Source organism: Galendromus occidentalis, unplaced genomic scaffold (genome assembly GCF_000255335.2).
Source record: "Galendromus occidentalis unplaced genomic scaffold, Mocc_1.1 scf7180000077438, whole genome shotgun sequence".
In the NCBI taxonomy this organism is placed as follows: Eukaryota; Metazoa; Arthropoda; class Arachnida; order Mesostigmata; family Phytoseiidae; genus Galendromus; species Galendromus occidentalis.
In genome coordinates this window covers 25,526-43,242 of record NW_003805426.1, presented here as the reverse complement: position 1 = coordinate 43,242, position 17,717 = coordinate 25,526, and the positions used below count along the sequence as shown (strand labels likewise).

Below are 17,717 nucleotides of genomic sequence, written 5' to 3'. Positions count from 1 at the left end.
CATTCTTGCGTCGCGCTTCGGGCATAGATTCTATCCGGAATAACCGATCCACCAGAATATGAAATTTATTGTCAGGTGAGAAAAAAATCTCTTTTGTTCAGTGAATCATGTAATCATGTGGATAAGTCGGTCCCTTGAGGGCTCGAGGTCAGGGCACGAAGGGTCTCCGGACAAATATAGGATGATCACTTTCCGGGTTCCTGCTCGGAACAGCAACCGAATTTCAATGCGGGTGTTTAAATTATCGGCTCTTGCGATGCCGGGGAAACACCGGAATTCTACGAAAATCTCAACGGGACCTCGCCATCCAAGCATGATGCTGATTTCCGGAGCTTTTCCAATCCGTCTCGAATTTAAGTCCTCCTCCGGAGCTCTCGGTGTGGTGGCCGCGGTCGCGGACCGACGAGAGCGGAGCGCTCTTCGCGCGCATATTTTCGATCGTCACCGGGAGGTCTTTACCGCCGCAGCATTTTATGCCGTAGCGCCTCTCCGATGACAGTTATAAAGTGCAGAGTTTGGATTCGTTTCGTACGGTAGAGAAAGAGTGTTCGAATCCAGCGAGTGCAGGAGTCATTTCTCCGCCGACCCGCCGAACCATGGAAGAGGAATTTCAGGTAGGGAATTCTCGACTCGACCGTTGCAGGAGCGCTCCTTCGTTCCACCCCTTCTCCGAACCCCAATCAGAGCCCCAGGACCCGACTCGAACCCGCCTGCGTACCGAGTCCGTTCGGGACAGAAATTTCTACCGCGTTCCTCGATCCAGTTATCGGCGAAGAGCATGTCTCAAGACATGCTTGCCCCATACACAGTGATGCCCATTTTTAGCGAGGGTAGTCGAACCTGAGGCCAGCATTGGTCGTTAATGAATTTCGACCGCTGCAATGCACAACCGGGAAGCAACACTGTTTTCTGGGATATGCTGCGGGGTCCTGTACATGGCCTCGGGACAGTATCCGGCGGTACGGTACGTCGTACGCGAGTGGGTTGCACGACGATCGTTGCGAAAGCTACGCCACGACGAGAATTCACTGATCCGCTCCGATTAATTGGCAGCGTGAGATATTGCGCGTACATATGTCCCGCTTCTGGACTATGCACACTCGCTCTGCGCTGAGGCAAATAGGATCGATTTCGTCGCGAGAATCCCGGCGGTATCGCGACATGGACGCTCAAATATTCCGAAGTGTTCTGTTTCCTGCCTGTGATATCGAGGAGGCGATGGGAGCCACGGCTCCCTACTACTTCTATCTATGATACAATCGTTGTTGTAGATCTGCAATCGTTGAAGGGGATGATCTGCTTTCGCGGGCTGTCGATGATTCTTCAAAAACCATCATTCGCTTAGCGGGGCTGTCACTTTTATTTGCATCTTTTTGCCGTGCGCCGAAGATCCGAAAGCGACGGCCCTTACCAACAAAGGAGCGCGAGTCTCTCGTAGAAGTCGCGAGCAGAAAATTAGATCGCGGAAGTGTCCTGGAGTTCAAAATCGATCCACTGGCTTATCGAGGCTCGATATCGGTCGGAGGCCGAACTCACGCAATGTCCGCGCCGGTATTTTCTATGCTCTGGACGCCTGGCGAGCCGTGTTGTTTCTCACCGAATGCTGTGTCAGCATACATGCGGATCACCGGCGGTCAACGTTCGAAATTTGGTATAAAATGAGTTGAGCAGCTGCGCGTCGTGCGTCACGCCGGACGGCGTTCACGGGACGTGTTTGGGGCCGGATTCTTCGTTCAGACCGAATACACAGTCAACCTGTAAACTATTTCGGGAGCCATCGAAGAGTAAACAGTCTGTGAAAGAGACATACGGAGCAGGGATCCAGTTTTCCTCCTCATATAATCCGATGCGAGAGACGCTGCTCACGGGGCGCGTTATCTATTCGGATCCGTAAACTACCGAGGCTCCTGGAACTCGTTACCTCGTGACGGAATTAGGGATGATTCGCACGAAGAGCGTAACTCGGCCGCCCCGAGAGGCTCCGGACGTCGAATATTCGACGCGGTCCGGTGGTTGAACGTCATTGGATAGGTGGTCAAACAAAAGCTATTGATTCGGCCAATGCATTACGCCGTGACTCAAAGAACACTTCCGGGCATGGTTCAGTGGTGTTCCTCGTTGCCTCGCTTCTTGACAGTTAGATGAGGGAGCTAGAGCTGTTCGAACAGCTCCAGGGGTGACTCTCACCCCTGTTCGTGGAAGAAAGAAGCGGAGAATCTCAATTTCGATCTACCCGAGAGGATCACGGTCCGCCCCATGATGAGCCTTAGCTTTTCCGCAACATAATTCCTTCTTTGTATGTTCGACCGTTTTCATTGCGCTAGACTGCCGATATATATTTTTGCGCGAATATAAAGACAAACTGAATCATCGTCCCGCAACGAGTCTCACACAGAGCCGGTGAAGTCTGAATCACATGGCGGTCCTGAGCCGCGATCAATAGTGGACGACCGCCCCGACCAATAGTCACCGTCTAGTGTAGCTGCGACTGATTTAGAATTCGGTAGTATCGCAGATTCAGTAGCGATCGACTCGGCACGTCCGTGGGCAGCATCGATGACTTTCGAGAAGAAATCTCATTTGTTAGTCACATGAGGGTATAGAAAACCCCGTTAGACGAAGCCATGTGTTCATGGAATCAATGCCGCCTGAACGAGGTAAACGCGTCAAGTTGAGGGATATTTATTTTCTCCAGGAGCAACTGGAGGATGTCTCGCACCTGCCGCTCGTGCAGCGGATGCAGCACAAGGTATGACAGTCGACGGGGAAAGAAACTATTGGAACCGATCCCATGAGATCTATTGGGCTGGAAATTCTTGAGGGGACGAGGTACTAATTTCACCCACTTGCTTTCGCCAGCAAATGGGCAACAAGGAGAAGGCGTGGGCTGATTGCGCAAGTCTTCTCAAAGAGCTCCCTGAGGGCGATCCCCAATTCAAGGAATATTCATCGCTCATCAAGAAGACTCTTAAGGAAAAGAGCCCGAAATCCATCATGCTCTCACTCTCTTGCCTCGAAGCTCTACTGCAAGGATGCACGCTGGACGACTCAGAATACAACGATCTGTTCGGACACATCTGTGGTAATCTGCTGAATCACGCCAACAAGAATATTGCGAGTCAGGCGCGCGACGCACTCAACATCTGCATAGAACGGGAACAGAACGACAATCTGGTCGACGCCTGCGTCAAAGCCGCGACCTCATCGAAAGTACCGAAAGTACACGAAGTCAATCTGGCCTTTCTAGTACAAGCTCTGAAAGACTATGGGCCTGGGGTCGTCAATCTCCGAAAAGTCAAGCCCGTCTTGACGTTGGTGACTAGCGCAAACGGTAACGTTCGCAATGAATGCCGGAACCTCATCATGGAGATGTACCGATGGGCTAAGGACGACATGAAACCATTGTTAAAAGACTTGCCTGAAAAGAACCTCCCCAAGGAATCGGATTTCGAGGCGCTTAGAGACGAAAAGCCCGAAGCAGTCAAGTTCACCCGTGCCGTACAAAAAGCCAAGGAGAAAGCAATTTCCTCGGGCCAAGACCCCGTTGCGGTCGTGGCCGCCTCGACGGTCGTCGATTCGCTCGTTGATCCCATCGATATTTTCAAAAAGATCCCAGGACTCATGAAGCTGCTCCAGGATAAGACAGAACTGAAAACAGCGCTGCCGAAGTTGAGACAGGAGCTCGAAGAAAACAAGCTTCTCGTCCAGTCTTTGAATTACGATGAATTGATAAAACTCCTCTTGAATATCGCCGGTAAGTTCCCTCCATCAGCCTACAAGAGGAAATTCAATATCTCGATCTGACTTCCCACCCCCGAAGTTCGATCTGAGGAGATGAGGGGGGAATAATTATTCATGAAGTCTGATTTCCTTGTGTCTGAAGTTAAAACAACTCGAATTTTCCCCAACAGTCAACGAAGCCAAGTTCATGCTTTCGGTCGAGGCGTGCAAATGTCTTGCTCAGCTGGGCACGAAAACGCCGAACAGCATCGCATCACATTCCAGCAGGGGAATACCCGAGCTCGTCAAGAGAGCCGGCTTCAGACAGAGGGCGCTGGTCGATGCATGCGGGAAAGCTGTCGACTCCATGCTTCCGACAGTGAAGTTCGAAAAGTTGCTCGACCTCATGATTGAACTGCTCGAGGACAAGAAACCAGACATTATAATGGAAGCTGGAGAGCTCATTGCGAGAGCGGTCCCATTGTGTCCGGCGAACGACTGTCCCAAGAAACTCCCAGGAGGTCTGGTCGTCGCTCTGGGCAAGGCGTTCGCATGCAGTAAACCCGAAGCTCGAGATGCCTCCATGAAAGCGGCTGGCGCTCTACTTAAGCTGACCAACGACAGAGCTCTACAAGCTCAAGTCGAAAAGCTGGACAGCGCGAAGAAAAACAAGGTTTGGCTTCGGACTCCGTACATGCACAATATCCGTATGTAGATGCGATCTTGATGCTCTCTCGGAAGCCCGCCTCCCGTGCTCAAAAAACCCTATTTTCTAGGTGAACGACTTCAAGGAAAAATGCGTACTGGGCGGCGGCAACGGTATTTCAGCTGGCGCAGCCCAGCCCAGAGAAAACCCAAAGGCATCTGCAGCTACCGCGCGAAGGGTTCCGAAGATTCCCTCGAAGGAAAGTGTCGCGTCCGACGCATCCGATCCGAAGGAATCATCCGCACCTCCACCACCTACCGCGGCTAGAAAACCAGCATCCAGGACGGCTGTCAAGACGGCTACCAGGGCTCCGCCTAAAACGGCTACAGGTGGAGCTAAGAAGAAGACAGCTTCAGCCGCGCCGGTGAAGGGTGCCGGCAAGAATCTATTCCACGAAAACGTCTTCTCGGACGAAGATCTCATATGTCAGCTCGAAGGCGTCATGAGCGACGCCGTGAAGAGCCAAATCGCTGATTCCAACTGGAAAACTCGATTGGCTGCGTGCGAGGAGCTGCAGAAGTCTGTGACTAGCCTGCCCGACGGGAACATTCCGGTCCAAGCCCTGACTCGAGCTCTCACCAAGAAGCCCGGGCTGAAGGATAGCAACTTCCAAGTACTTAAGGTGAAAATAGAAATCCTCTCGGACATCTTCGCTCGGGGCAACGTGTCCTTGCACACCGTCGACGCCTGCAAGGCCGACCTCGCTGAGAAGCTGGGAGACCTCAAGAACTCTGCCGTGGCTGCTCAGGCACTAATGAGTCTCGCTGAAGCCACTTCGCTTGATCTGGTGTCCACACAGGTTTTGGAGGCGGCCTTCGCCCAGAAAAGTCCCAAAGTTCAATCGGAAGCCTTGAACTGGACCGGACAAGCGATCAAAGAGTTCGGTTTCAAGGTGCCCGCCAGGAGTGTCATCGAAACGATGAAGACAGCCTTGGGGGCCAGCAACCCAGCGGTGAGAACTTCGGCGGTGAAGCTCTTCGGAGTGATGTATCTCTACTTGAAAGCACCCTTGAGAGGTTTCTTCGAAAATGAAAAACCCGCGGTCCTAGCTCTTCTCGACCAGGAAATAGCCGCGGTCCAGGATCAAACGCCCCCGGCCCCTGTCCGAGGAGTCAAGAACTCCGAGTGCGACGAAGGAGACGACCGGGCCGATGCGGGTGCTGAAGAAACCGTCGAAGAAGTGGACGCAACTGATCTTCTGCCTCGAACAGATCTGAGCTCCAAACTCCAGGGCGCAATCATCGCCGAAATGGGAGACAGCAACTGGAAGGTGAGGATGGAGGCCCTGACCAAAGTGCAGAGCATCATCAACGAAGCGAGCGCGATAACTCCCGATCTCGGAGAGCTGCCGAAAGCTCTCAAAGCTCGCATCGCCGACACGAACAAGAACCTCGCGACGAGTGCCATCAAACTCTGCCAATCGCTGATCGAAGCCATGGGTCCTCACGGTAGCAAACACGCGCAACTTTTCCTCCCGGCCGTTATGTCGGCACTGGCGGACTCCAAGGTCTCGGTTCGGACCGCTTCCATCTCGTGTCTGGACAAATGGTTCGAGATCTGCAAAGATCCAATGAATCTCTTTCTGGACGGCGACAAGATGAGCGACGCCCTGAAAACAGAGAACCCGTTCCTCAGGAGCGATCTGCTCGATTGGTTCGCCGCGAAACTGGACGCCCATAAAGGCAAACTGAACAAAGAGTTCCTGAACACTTGCATCAGTCCAGTGTTCTCGTGTCTCGAGGACCGAAACGGCGAAGTCAGGAAAAAGGCTCAGGCTTGTCTTCTGCCTCTGGGCAAACACACGGGCTTCAACGCCCTGCTTTCGAGATGTAACGCCTTGCCGCCCTCTAGCAAGGGCACTATAGGCAAACATCTCGAAGCCATCAAGGGCGATTTGATGAAATGTCAAGCGCCCCCGCCTTCGGCCGCGCCCCCTGCGCCAGCTGCGGCTAAAGTTCCCGAGAGGAAGCCGCTGGGGACGTTCACCCGCAAACATTCGAACCTGACGAAAGCCAGAGACATTGAAACCGAAGACGAGACGTCGCCGCAGAAAGAGGAGAAACGATCGGGGAGGAAGGGCGAGGAAGAACTCAACCCGGCTATGTTGTTCGCCGGTAGAGACCTTCGACAACCCGCCACACGGAAAGATCCCTTGATGCGTTGGTACATTCACGACACCAAGACCTTGGAGAAGGACAAGCAGGAGCTGCTGGGTGAACTTAAACGGATGTTCGAGATCGCTGGTGCCAGCACTCAGTGCATCCAGCTTTCCTTCTCGGAGATGCTTCAACACCATCAGAAAATCACCGACATCTGGATCCAGGTTCGTTAAGCGCTCGTTCTATTCCACGAGCATGAAGCATTCGAGCTAGATGGGGATTCTGAACCTAATAATTATTATTCCCATCCAGGCACTTCGCGATGAGTCTACGCAGGATTTGATCCTGGCGAACCGCGACCTCATAATTCGTTGGGGAGCGGTGCACTGCTACGATAAGAACTGGATGACGATCAATCACTTCATGCGTTTTCTCCTGGAACTGTTCCCAATCATGGAGGAGAGGAACATCTCGCTCGAAGTCGTCGAAGTCAACATCCTTCTGCCGAATTTCTTCTCAAAATTCGTCTCGATGACGGCGCAAAGTCAGGAACTAGTCGATAGCGTCATGAGATCCCTACCGACGGTGTGCAAGTCGTCCCAGATCTTCCTCAATGTCTCGGACATGCTGAAAAACCAGAAGAACTTCAAGCTGGCCAAAAGTAAGTCGACCCCGCTTTCTACACCTTGTCGGTTTCCTGGCGACTCTCGGATAAATGAAAACCTGACGCTCCGCTTCGTTCTAGACATGATCGACGAGATGAATAAACTGATGGAAGAACACCGAGAGGAGATCAGACGACTACCGAATCTCCGAGTCATCGTGAAATCATTGTCCGATTTCACTAAGCAAGCGAACATGAAAGAGCTCTGCCTCAGAACAATCGCTGAGCTGTGCTACATCAAGGAAGGACAAAAAGATCAGAGAGAAATGATGCGAGAAATAAACGATAAGGATCGCGCATCGGTCGAAAAGTACATGACGAAGATCAAGGAGGAAAGACCCTCACCGTCACAGATGAGAGAAGCTGTCACCGAGCCTTCGTCTCCGGCGCGTCACCTGGCTAGACCTTCAGCTGGGGGTGGCGGCGGAGGTGGCACTCTGACATTCAACCGGACCGTGGTTCGAACCTCGGCCGGTGGTCGAGGGATTCCGTCACCTCGAGGAGCACTCCAGTTCTCACCGAGGGCTACCGCACAGTATCAGCTGGACTTGAATGCTGTCAACAATAATGAAGCGCCGCCGTCGGGCGGCATCGCGGATCCCTGTGGCACATTGTAAGATTTTTTGAACGCCTATACAGATTTATCGGCACATAATCGGGAGGTTTCCTATCGTGACGACGGGTTCGAGCTTTGCATCCATTTCAGTGTTCGCACCACAAGCAACAACCGATCACCTTTGGGTCTTTCACGGACCATCAGGCAACCATCGGCACCGGTGGTGAGTTCGCCTGTTCCTCATATTCCATCGCAATTTCCCAGCTTGCGGGTCCGAGTCTGTCCCACCACGAGTCGGTCATCGACGTCAACGGTCTCGGCTGAAATTTCCATTTTTTCGCTTCTAGCGGGCGGCTTATGACGCAGAAAACTTCGAGCGTATATCACGCATGGCAGATATTGCTTTGAAGAAGGAAGAAACGGTAAGCCTGGAACTGATCTTTCCAATCTTAAAAATGACGCACTTAGTATACGTGTGTGTTCAATTCAGATTCTTTCGAATCTATCGGTTTGTGATCCTAATGGAGGGAAATTCCTTTACAGACGCGTGCATACAGCGGAAGAATCACCAAGCTCCCTGCGAGCATCTCTTGCGCTCCGCAGACTGGTCTGGACGAGCACGTGATTGCACGCAAACTCAACTGCACCGCCATCGAAGATGTTATTCTCGCCGGCCAGCAGATTTTAATGTCGTTACAGAGCGCCGACACGGAAACCGAACTTCCCGATGTGAACGAGCCTTACATCAACTCGTTGTTCTCGAATGTGGGTCAGCAATGGAATACGGTGCTCACGCTCTACATCCCCGATGACACGTGCAGGGAGGAGGACATCCGTCAGGTTATTCGCACACTCGGAGCGTGCGTCTACGCAGTGATAACGACAGGTGAGCCGCATGCACCATCGGATCGGGGTCAGCATCGAAATTCGGGCATACGTTTAGATGGGTGTATGAGACGTTCGAGGGCTGGATCGTAAGAAGATGCTTCCGACTCTTCAGGATCCTACGCGAAACTGGCCAGCCAGTCCTCCTTGGAGTCTCTTCTCCCACCGGCGTTCCAATTGCTCTCTCATGAATTCTTGGAGAAGTTCTGCAAACCTGGTTCTAGTTCATCGGATGTGCAGAAGCTGCTCAACGACATAATTGTTAAATCGCTCGACAAGAGCAACGCAACACGAGTCACGTGCGCCCTCCTCCGGATGTACACGGACCGAGTTACCCGCAAGCTACACGAACAGGATCGGAATTCCAGAACCTGTCTTGATCTGATGACAAAGTGTCTCTGGAAGCTCGTCCGACACTGGAAGCAGCACCTCCCGGATGACCTGGAGGTCCTGCCTGTGCTACGAACGGGTGATGACTGTCTAACGGCCTTCGCGGCGTTGCCGGTCAACGCTTGCGACGTCGATAAAGAGTTGCGGACGGTGAAGAGTGTCATCAGCGAGCTCTTCAATCACCATGAGAACAGGGTGAGTGACGCTCAGCGAGACCTGCGACTAATTTGGGCCGCGTCCGGATCGGGTTCATGCTGTCGACAATCAGCGATACTTTGGGATGTTCCCTCATCGAAACAGGCCAGAATCGATCCCTCAGCGCTTGGGCTTCTACTCAAGCGATGCGAAATATCTCCTCGAGGATGTTCTCAAATATTTCGATAAAGATTTCGTCAGCGGGGCTTAGGGGACTGTGGAATAACTGAATAAGCTCGACGCCTTTTGACTAACTCTTCGCTTCAATCGCTTGGATTCCATACAGGTCCTGGAACAGACGATGACGCACTTCGTTCCTGACAGCGAAGTGTACAAAACGGTGATGAGGGCGAAGCGCAACAAGGAACGCTGCTTCAAGCAGGTACAGCAAGCTAACGGAATTCAATCGCATTTTGAAACTACTACTAGAAATGGCAGCACCGCTACGACTACTATGATGTCAGCAACAACGACCGCAACGGCCTTACCACACTTAGATAATGACAAGCCGTTCAATTACTGAGAGATTAAGGCTTCGTTCCGTAACTAGGGTTTGCCATTCGCTGCTTTCAGTTCCGTTTGCTCTAATCTATTAATCTGTGTTCGTGTGCTTCCTCCAGTTCGCCCCCAGAGGTTTCGCTACCGATGAGTTAATGAGTTAGGCCTCAAGAGTTCGGAAGCCTAGCAGAATGGAGCGTTCGATATCTATAAACTTTCAATCTAGTTTTGATTCAATCTATCCCCGTTCCTCACAAATATATTCGTAGCTGAGGCCTCCTCAGCTCTCTCGCCCGAGCTCGACCGGGAGGATGTCGGTCTTCCTTTCGTTATCCATTCCTTTTCCGTTCTCGGTTCCCCCCACGAGCGACGTTCTCAATTGCAATTCCGTTGATTTCTTCCATTCCGATGAGATAAGAGAGCTCATGAGTCGACACTCGAAGCCTTTTGTTGAATTTTCCTTTGACGAAGCTGCTCAGTCGACTCCGTCTATGGAATCTATGAGTCGAGACCGATCGTTTGATCTCACCTGTATATTCTGGTCATCACTCTCGAGATGACCTCTTAGGAGTTTGTCAATAAAAACAAGAGTTACTCGTTACGCAAAGAGCCCAGTCTCTTCATTGCAATTGAGAAGTGTCGCGAATGTTTCCCTTTCATCGAAAACTGTCTCCGCGAAGGCTCCGAGAGCCGCATCGTACTCGCTTCTTAGAATTTCGGAATCTCACGTGGATAACTCAATGCATACGGGTCCTTGACGTTTCGGAAACTCATGTGTGCAGAATGTCTTTAGGGGTGGAGTTTCTAAGCTTGATCCAGGGATGTTTCTTCTGAAGCCTGACGCACATGCTTTCCAGGATAAGGATCGGACCCGCTTGAAGCAACTGATGACTAGGTTCCAGGTGAGCGTGGATCTGTTGATTTCAAGCGGAACACTCTGCTCTTCCCGCTATTTTCTCGAAAGAAAACCCCTAACTTCCCTATTGAGTTTCTGTTGAGTGTTTTCTTACCGACACTAGGAAACTGGCGATCTCGAGGAGCTTGTCATCCACATCTTGGTCGAAGATATTCCTCAAGATGAAGTTTCGCGTCTCTGCCAGACCTCGGACCAGCACGAAGCAATAAAACAAGTTTACCGTGAACTACCGAATATCACCAAATCTATCGGTATGTTGACTCGGTCGGAACTCATTATGTATGCCTGATGAGGTTGGGAAATTAAATCCAGACTTATGGCCCGGAATCACGAATGATCTCGTAACGTTCGAATCTCAACTCGCAAATTGCAGAAGCGAAAGGCTTCCCGGAAAATTTCGGCTACCTGTCTTCGGAAGCGGTGACCGAGATCATGAAGTATCTGGAAAAAATTTGGGAGCTGCCGGGTATGACTCCCGTAAACATGCCCCAGATCATAGACGAAGCCCGGAATGTGAGTAGAGCTGCGCCATCCGACGACTCCGATAAATACAGAATAGTCCCACATCCAAGTTTCTCATTGAATTCTACGCGATCCTCAGAGACCATGCCAGGACATCTCATCGGAGATCCAGCATCATATGGATTATGCCCAACGCTTGCTCGCAGAATTGAACGAGAGTTAACTCGAAAGCTTCCACAGCTTTTCCCGCTTTGGCTCCATATCGATCCTTCTCGCCCGTGTTCACACTCTGGAGGATCAAGCCCGAGATCCTAGCAGAGACTTCGTACAGGATCCCAAAACAATGCTTGTTTCTTGTCGCTCCATTCCCGAAAACTCGGAATATCTCCGCGTTTCATCTGAAGAATCGACGGATCCATGGAGCGGGAAGTTTTACAGTCTTGAAGCTTGCAAGACCCACGATGAGTTCCATGACCGAACGGGAGCCCCGCCCCTGCGAAGATCCTGCGGCACTCGGGGGGCCTCTCACATTATTTATTTCGACATTTTCCACCCGCTGCCTCCGATCACATTGTCCCTGTTCAGAAGAATTATTATCGTTCAGGAATTTGCTCTGGAATAAAAAAGGTGTCATATAGAAGTTAGCGATGAGCGTCGAATTCTTCGGGAAGGGCTTCCTATCTTATGGTCTCTTCACGATGGCACATTGAGACCTGAGCTTGGGCGCATGACGATCCCGGTTTTCGATTCTCCTGCGAATAATTTCCCGGCTTCGGGCATCGGACAGCTTCGAAGTTCTACTGTCTATCGAAATAGAGCTCTTCTCCTTCTAGGTCTTCTAAGCGATAGAAAGACAATTTATTCTCTCTTTCCCTAATACAGCTCAAGTCACATTCTCAGACATCGACTCGATACACTCAAGTATTCCTATCAGCTGCATATATTGCTCCCCGCGGTAGAGCCCATTTCCCAGAGCGGATTGGGGCTTCGAGCCGGAAAGAGATCCTCGGTTCGGAATGAATCAGCTGATGAGAGAGTTCCATTCCTCCTCTTCCATTTTCTGAGTCAGGAGTTCTCGAGAGATTGAACTGCATGGCCTCCTCCTACCGATTTCTACCGCCCTGTGAATCTCGCTGGCGGTGAATTGCCTCTTTTCTTCGTCTTCGGTTGGTTTGGCCGAGGGATCTCCTAGAGCTGGAACGGCGAAAATATCATTCCATGTGTTCCCGATTCCAGCTCATGTTTTAGGATTTAGGCTTTACACGGTCCGTCTCATTTTGAGCTCTCTATCGTGCTCCTCGCACAGCATTTGCTGTCCCAGACGTGGCTCCATGCAATTACTCGTGCTGCCTCCCTTGGCTCTCATAGGGTCAAACATTTTATTCACCGAGGTTTGGATCCCCGCCCCGATCGAGGATCGTGCAATCGTTATCTCTCTTTTTGGTGGGCAATATTAATCTAGCTATGGTGAGTTGAGTGGGATGCTAGAAGTGTGATTACTCCGATCGCTTGGTAACCACACCATCCACTCTTCCGTGGACCGTGAGGGGCTCAAATAATGTTCCCATCCTATGGGGGTCTGGAAGTGGGCCGCTCTATGACAAAGATGCAAGGATGTGGTCATATCGATTCAGTTTTAAGGCTCGCATTCATTTATCATTCCATGTTTCCTTTCCCTCCAGCGAGCTTGAGTCCTGAGTCGAATATCTTACCCGCTAGAGGCTAGAGGATCCGGTCCGGTATCGCTTCAAACAAGCGCTCTGTCGCTGCTTAAAGACTCATTCGGGCTTAGGTAATCGACTCCTGACAGTCTACTTTGGACTGGAGTCGGCGAACTCGGCACACTCCCGAACCGGAGCAGTCAAGTGCGCCATCTCGAGCCGAAACCGTGAGATCAACTCATGATTATACCCCGAGCAATAGCAGTCCGATATACCTCGAACGTCGCCCGAGGGCCTCGCTATTCTATCTGGCTGCCTTGGACTAGATTCGCTTCGGATGTGAATCCATCATTTTGAGTTTTTCTTAGTTTTTTTCTGCTGCAGTTTCGATGGCCGAGCTTTTTGTGGTGCCTTCGCACCTGCTCGTTGAATTCTGTGCTCTTTGAGCACAACCGCTTCGTCTTTTCCGTCATCAAACTTTCCAGGATCGCTTCCATTTTCCATCGCCTGGAACACCGCGCTGGCGAAGTTCTGTTTGGCCAGGGCGCGTTGTTCTTTGGACATTCTAAATTTTCGTGGAGGTGCAGGGACCGTACATACCCTGGGGCCCTTGTCCCTCTGACGGGCGAGGGTTTTTGATGCATCATTGAGCAAAGCTGAGAACGACGTGTCTAATGAGGAGACACCTCGCGTGGACCGGCTCACCGATAGGTTGGCTTCCTTGAGGGCTCGTCGACGGGTTTGCTCTTGCACGCTCGTTTCCTGAAATAAGGTGCCAAATAAGACGGGAGCAGGGGACGCTAGAATCGAATTAGGTGGGTGTCGTGAATTCTCGCTCAAGCACTCTCGATCCACTGGCAACTGTCGTTCGAAGTCCATAATCGAATTTCGATGCAAATCAGGCTCGGTGATCTTGTGTGATTACCAAAACGATCACTGACTCCCCGCTTACGAGCGATCTGATGGTGGCTCGTAAGTGTTTGCCTCGGAAATTGCTCGCGGCGGCGGGGATTGACGACATGATTCCGGAGTGATCTCATTTGCCATGAGTCCATTGAGTGTCCTGGTATTCTCCCTTTTGGTGACTTCGTGTCTTTCCGCGGAGGGTTCGTATCTTTTTTTGTCAGCTAAAATTTCTACACGAGGCGCCAGCCGTAGCCCTAGTCAGGGCGCCGACCTAGCCCTGCTGTTAACCCATAGATTATTTAATGAGGGAGCAAAGAGCTCCATGACTTGCTGAGACTTCGTCAGCCTTGTTGGGGAAACGACACTTCTCCGCCGAGTGGAAGAGCTGGGCTTCCGGAACCGCGGTTGTATTCATCTCTTTCAGTGAAGGACTAGTCTGTGGAAGCTGGAAACGGGGAACGGTCTGTTCATGACTAAAAACGACATATTTCGCTTCGCCTCGGATCGTCCTCCAAAGCTTCCGTCTCGAGGCATTGCGCTGGAAAATCAGCATTATGCTCTTCCGGAAGTATAGAGAAAAACTCCCATCGCCGCGATCGCTTTTCGGCTACATCATCCGAATGAGACTCTTGTGCAAATTTCAGGAAGTGAAACGAATGCTTTCGCTTCGCTGCTCAACGGACTCCTGGGAGTGGCCGAGATGCTTCTCGCGCCAGTACTATCGGTCGCCAACTCAGTTCTAGACCTCAAGAAAGCCGTTCTAGGACTCCTCGGTGGACTTTAATCGAAGACGCCCATTCGAGGACGAGTTTGTCTGGTATTGATGATCAGGGAATCTTATGGAATCAATAAATTATGATCTATTCTTTCTTTACCTTGATCTCAGTTTTCTCTCTCGCGAATTTCGAAGGCTGTTGAGAACTCGATCGAGACCGAGCTTTGTGTTTCGAGTTTTTCCTCCCTCTGCAAATGGAGGATCGGAGAAAACGTTTCTGACTGCAGCTCCTGACGTACCCAGCCTAAGGATAGAAGCTCGAGAGACTTTCAAAAACTTGCAACAAATTGAATTCGAGCCAATGAAAAACGAACCTGTCGTCTCCCGAAACCGCCTTGGCTTTTTTCAGAGAACCAGATTTTTTCTTGCTACCTTCTTTCTTGCGCGTCCTCACCGGTGGAGGCTCAGATTTGGTTCTCTGTCTCGGAGGTGGTTTCGATGCTCGATCCAGAGCTCTACCGTTCGACTGGAAAGGGTTCGTAAGGATTTAAGATGTCGGAATCCTCGATATTAGACACACCGACTCAAAGAGCATGAAGCTGACCTGTCTTCTTGCTTGGTGCTCCATCTGTTCGTCTTTCATAGCCTTCGCCGCTTCCCTGAGCCATTGTATCCGAGCACGCTCCCAGTCTTGGACAGCCGAGTTCACTTTACTACGGTAGAATACTTGATTCTGACACCAAGCCATATATGTCGACTGAAAGAGTGAAATCTTCAGAGCTCAATCGAATCACCGGTCTTGATTCCTCCGTCAAGATTGGTATCTCTCCTCTGAGACGTATAAGACCGAAGAGTGGAAGATCAGAGGTCTGGCGCGCGGAATATGATTTCGATTCAGAAGTCCCCATGGCGGATCATGCAGCCTAGCCTAGCGGGGCGATGTTTGACCTCATCATCCGACACAGAGATGGTGTCTACGTACAACATCGAGGACAGATCGATGCGGGAACCTCCTTTTGAGCATATCCATCACCAAAGCCCGGCGGTTTGACAGACTCTTCGGGTACTGTTCGAGCACATGCTGAACCACTTGATAGTCTTCGTTGGTCCAGTCGGCGGGCTCCTCCCTGTCGACGAATGCGAATCAAATCTTTTCCGATCATCCCGCATAATTCATGATGGATTCGAGATAAGCGGGAAACACGGCCCGTTCTCCCTCACCCGCGATTCGCGAGGCCGTGATTTGGGACTTACTCCGTTTTATGAGCTTTATCGATTTCCCTCAGTTTTTTCTCGAAGTCCTGATCGAGCTGCTTGAGTTCCCCCAGTTGATTTCGCCGCATTTTCGAGTCATCCTTGTGAGCCGCCAGGAACTCTTCGTCTACGTTACGGGCAAACGTGAACCGAACACTGGTCAACATGGGTATATTAAACGCCTGTGGGATAGCCATTTTGAATGCGTTGCGCGATTAGATGGATCCGTGGCAGCGCTCCGCTCGGCGGATGGACGCGCTAACTAGCTCAACCATACTTCGAACACTGAGGTGACACGCATTGCGTGGAGAAAGCAAAACATGCTTTGTTGGACCATTGTCGTGGGCGTGACTTCCGAGCTCGGTCGAGCTTCTCGTTCAGTCGCCGAGGGTCGGCTCCGAGCACGCGGCGTTCTGCTCCGCTGGGTAATACGTCGGCTGGTCCCCGGTGAGCACGTGGGCGGCTTATGATTTAGATGGAGGTCACCCGGGAGCGTTGCTCTCCGAAGCCGTACTAGACAATTTAATTGAACTAACTTCAGATCGAGGTCGGCTAAAACAAAACTTAGCGCAGCAGAGAATTTCGTACTCCATGACCTCGGAACACTGTCAGAGCGTGGAATTTTCCGGAGGAAAAATCTCCTGTCTCGGTCCTGCTTTGATCATCGAAGAAAATTCGCATGGGAGCGCGCTCCCGTCATATTGTATCTGGATTCATTCCGTTTCCTCTTTTGCGGGGACCGAGACCTCTTTCTAGGAGTTCTCGATGGAGTTCGGGTGGGCTGGTTCGGGACGGGGAGCCCGCTGGCGAAGGTTCACGTTATCGAATCAGTACTCGGCTTCGCAGTTATCCTCTCGAATCAGGCGCCCCAGCTGTAGAGCCGAAGGTTACAACGACGATGGGGAACTTCGCACAGCCCTGCCTACTGGGTGTTGCCTGACCGTCCTTACCTCTGTCACTTCCTGCTCAGCACGTATCCGGTCGTTTTGTAGCTGTTCACTCAGCTGGATGAGTTCGTTCGAAGCCGACTCGACTTCTGGCTCGAAGTCCGCCGGTGATTCGCTTTCGAGACAACGTTGAACCAAATGCCTGAAAATGAGCATTGCTCTCAAACTACCAATCCAAATATTCACCTGAGCACTGAACAACCGTTGACATCGGAATCGGTACGCACTTGAAGAACTGTATCCGAGAGGAAGCGTTGTCAAGAAATTTAGTGGCGTCGAGCTCCAAGTCGATCCAAGTTTCAAGGCACTGTCCGACGACATCATCGACGCTTTGGCACGACAGATAACGGAGCTTGTCCACCACATCGCTCCTCACGGAATCCTCCTGACTCTGGAGGCGCTTCCATTCGTTACTCCAAATCTACAATCGAAGATAAGCAGAGATGTGGGCAGTTTCCGATTCCGAGAGACTTAGAGGGATTTTTGATCCGATAGTGACGTCATTCAGCGAGCACTCCCCCAAGCTTCCTCCCTCTGACTGTGAGATCCGCTAAATGCGAGGGGCAACATCACTTTAAACTCGCGCTAGAGCCCGATTTCGTTCCGCGGAGTGACATCGGGAGCCGGAATGCTACGAGGTCGGATCTGTCGGATTCAGAGAGTTCAAGTTCACTTACTTGCCTGTGTTGCTGAAGCAACGTTGCCACGTCCGTATTCGATCCGTTTCCTTTTTTGCGAGGTTTATCTCCAGACTTGCTGGTTTTCGAGTCTTTGGTTTTCTTCGACATTTTCTGCCTTCTTTCCCTTAGGCTCGGTGCGTCCTACAATCGGTTTCGCTGTGTAAGGTTCCTAACCACCTTGTCTTCGGACTTTCGATCGACAGTCGCTGCAAGGAGAAAAATCGGAAATACTCAGGGGCCGGATTCTCATGAGGTGTGCACCGTAGCGAAGACGGGGAAGCGATATCAGAGCTCTGGGTTTAAAGGAGAACCTCGTCGTCCGAGTCGAGAAGATCCTTCGTTCGATAGGCTTTTTCAAGTGGGACTTTGACGGGTTCCGCGTGGGGTTTCTCGCGAACGACAAAGTTGGGTCCTACGTGAAGCTTCACGGGATCTACCCTACGGTGGCATCGATGCTAGTATT

General features: G+C 51.4%; 2 protein-coding genes across 2 annotated transcripts; one reads left to right on the top strand and one right to left on the bottom strand.

Annotated features, from left to right (window-relative positions):
* Positions 1 to 596: 596 nt before the first annotated feature.
* msps (msps cytoskeleton-associated protein 5) lies at positions 597 to 11,067 on the top strand (the record flags this gene model as incomplete). The annotated part of the gene is made up of 15 exons (XM_029111386.1): positions 597 to 614; positions 2,696 to 2,749; positions 2,860 to 3,754; positions 3,912 to 4,393; positions 4,497 to 6,749; positions 6,838 to 7,186; positions 7,271 to 7,802; positions 7,896 to 7,968; positions 8,093 to 8,167; positions 8,289 to 8,631; positions 8,746 to 9,215; positions 9,502 to 9,597; positions 10,571 to 10,615; positions 10,733 to 10,880; positions 11,003 to 11,067. Coding segments are annotated over exons 1-15 (5,898 nt in total), but the record flags the coding sequence as incomplete, so codon positions are not given.
* A 2,033-nt stretch (positions 11,068 to 13,100) lies between these two features.
* LOC100903607 (coiled-coil domain-containing protein 148) lies at positions 13,101 to 17,362 on the bottom strand. Its single transcript, XM_029111385.1, has 9 exons — positions 17,252 to 17,362; positions 16,802 to 16,995; positions 16,578 to 16,716; positions 15,628 to 15,809; positions 15,356 to 15,500; positions 14,978 to 15,130; positions 14,748 to 14,899; positions 14,534 to 14,654; positions 13,101 to 13,514 (listed from the first exon to the last, which is right to left on the bottom strand). Exons 1-9 carry the CDS (start codon positions 17,360 to 17,362, stop codon positions 13,101 to 13,103), a joined length of 1,611 nt encoding a protein of 536 aa, XP_028967218.1.
* Between the last annotated feature and the right edge of the window lie 355 nt (positions 17,363 to 17,717).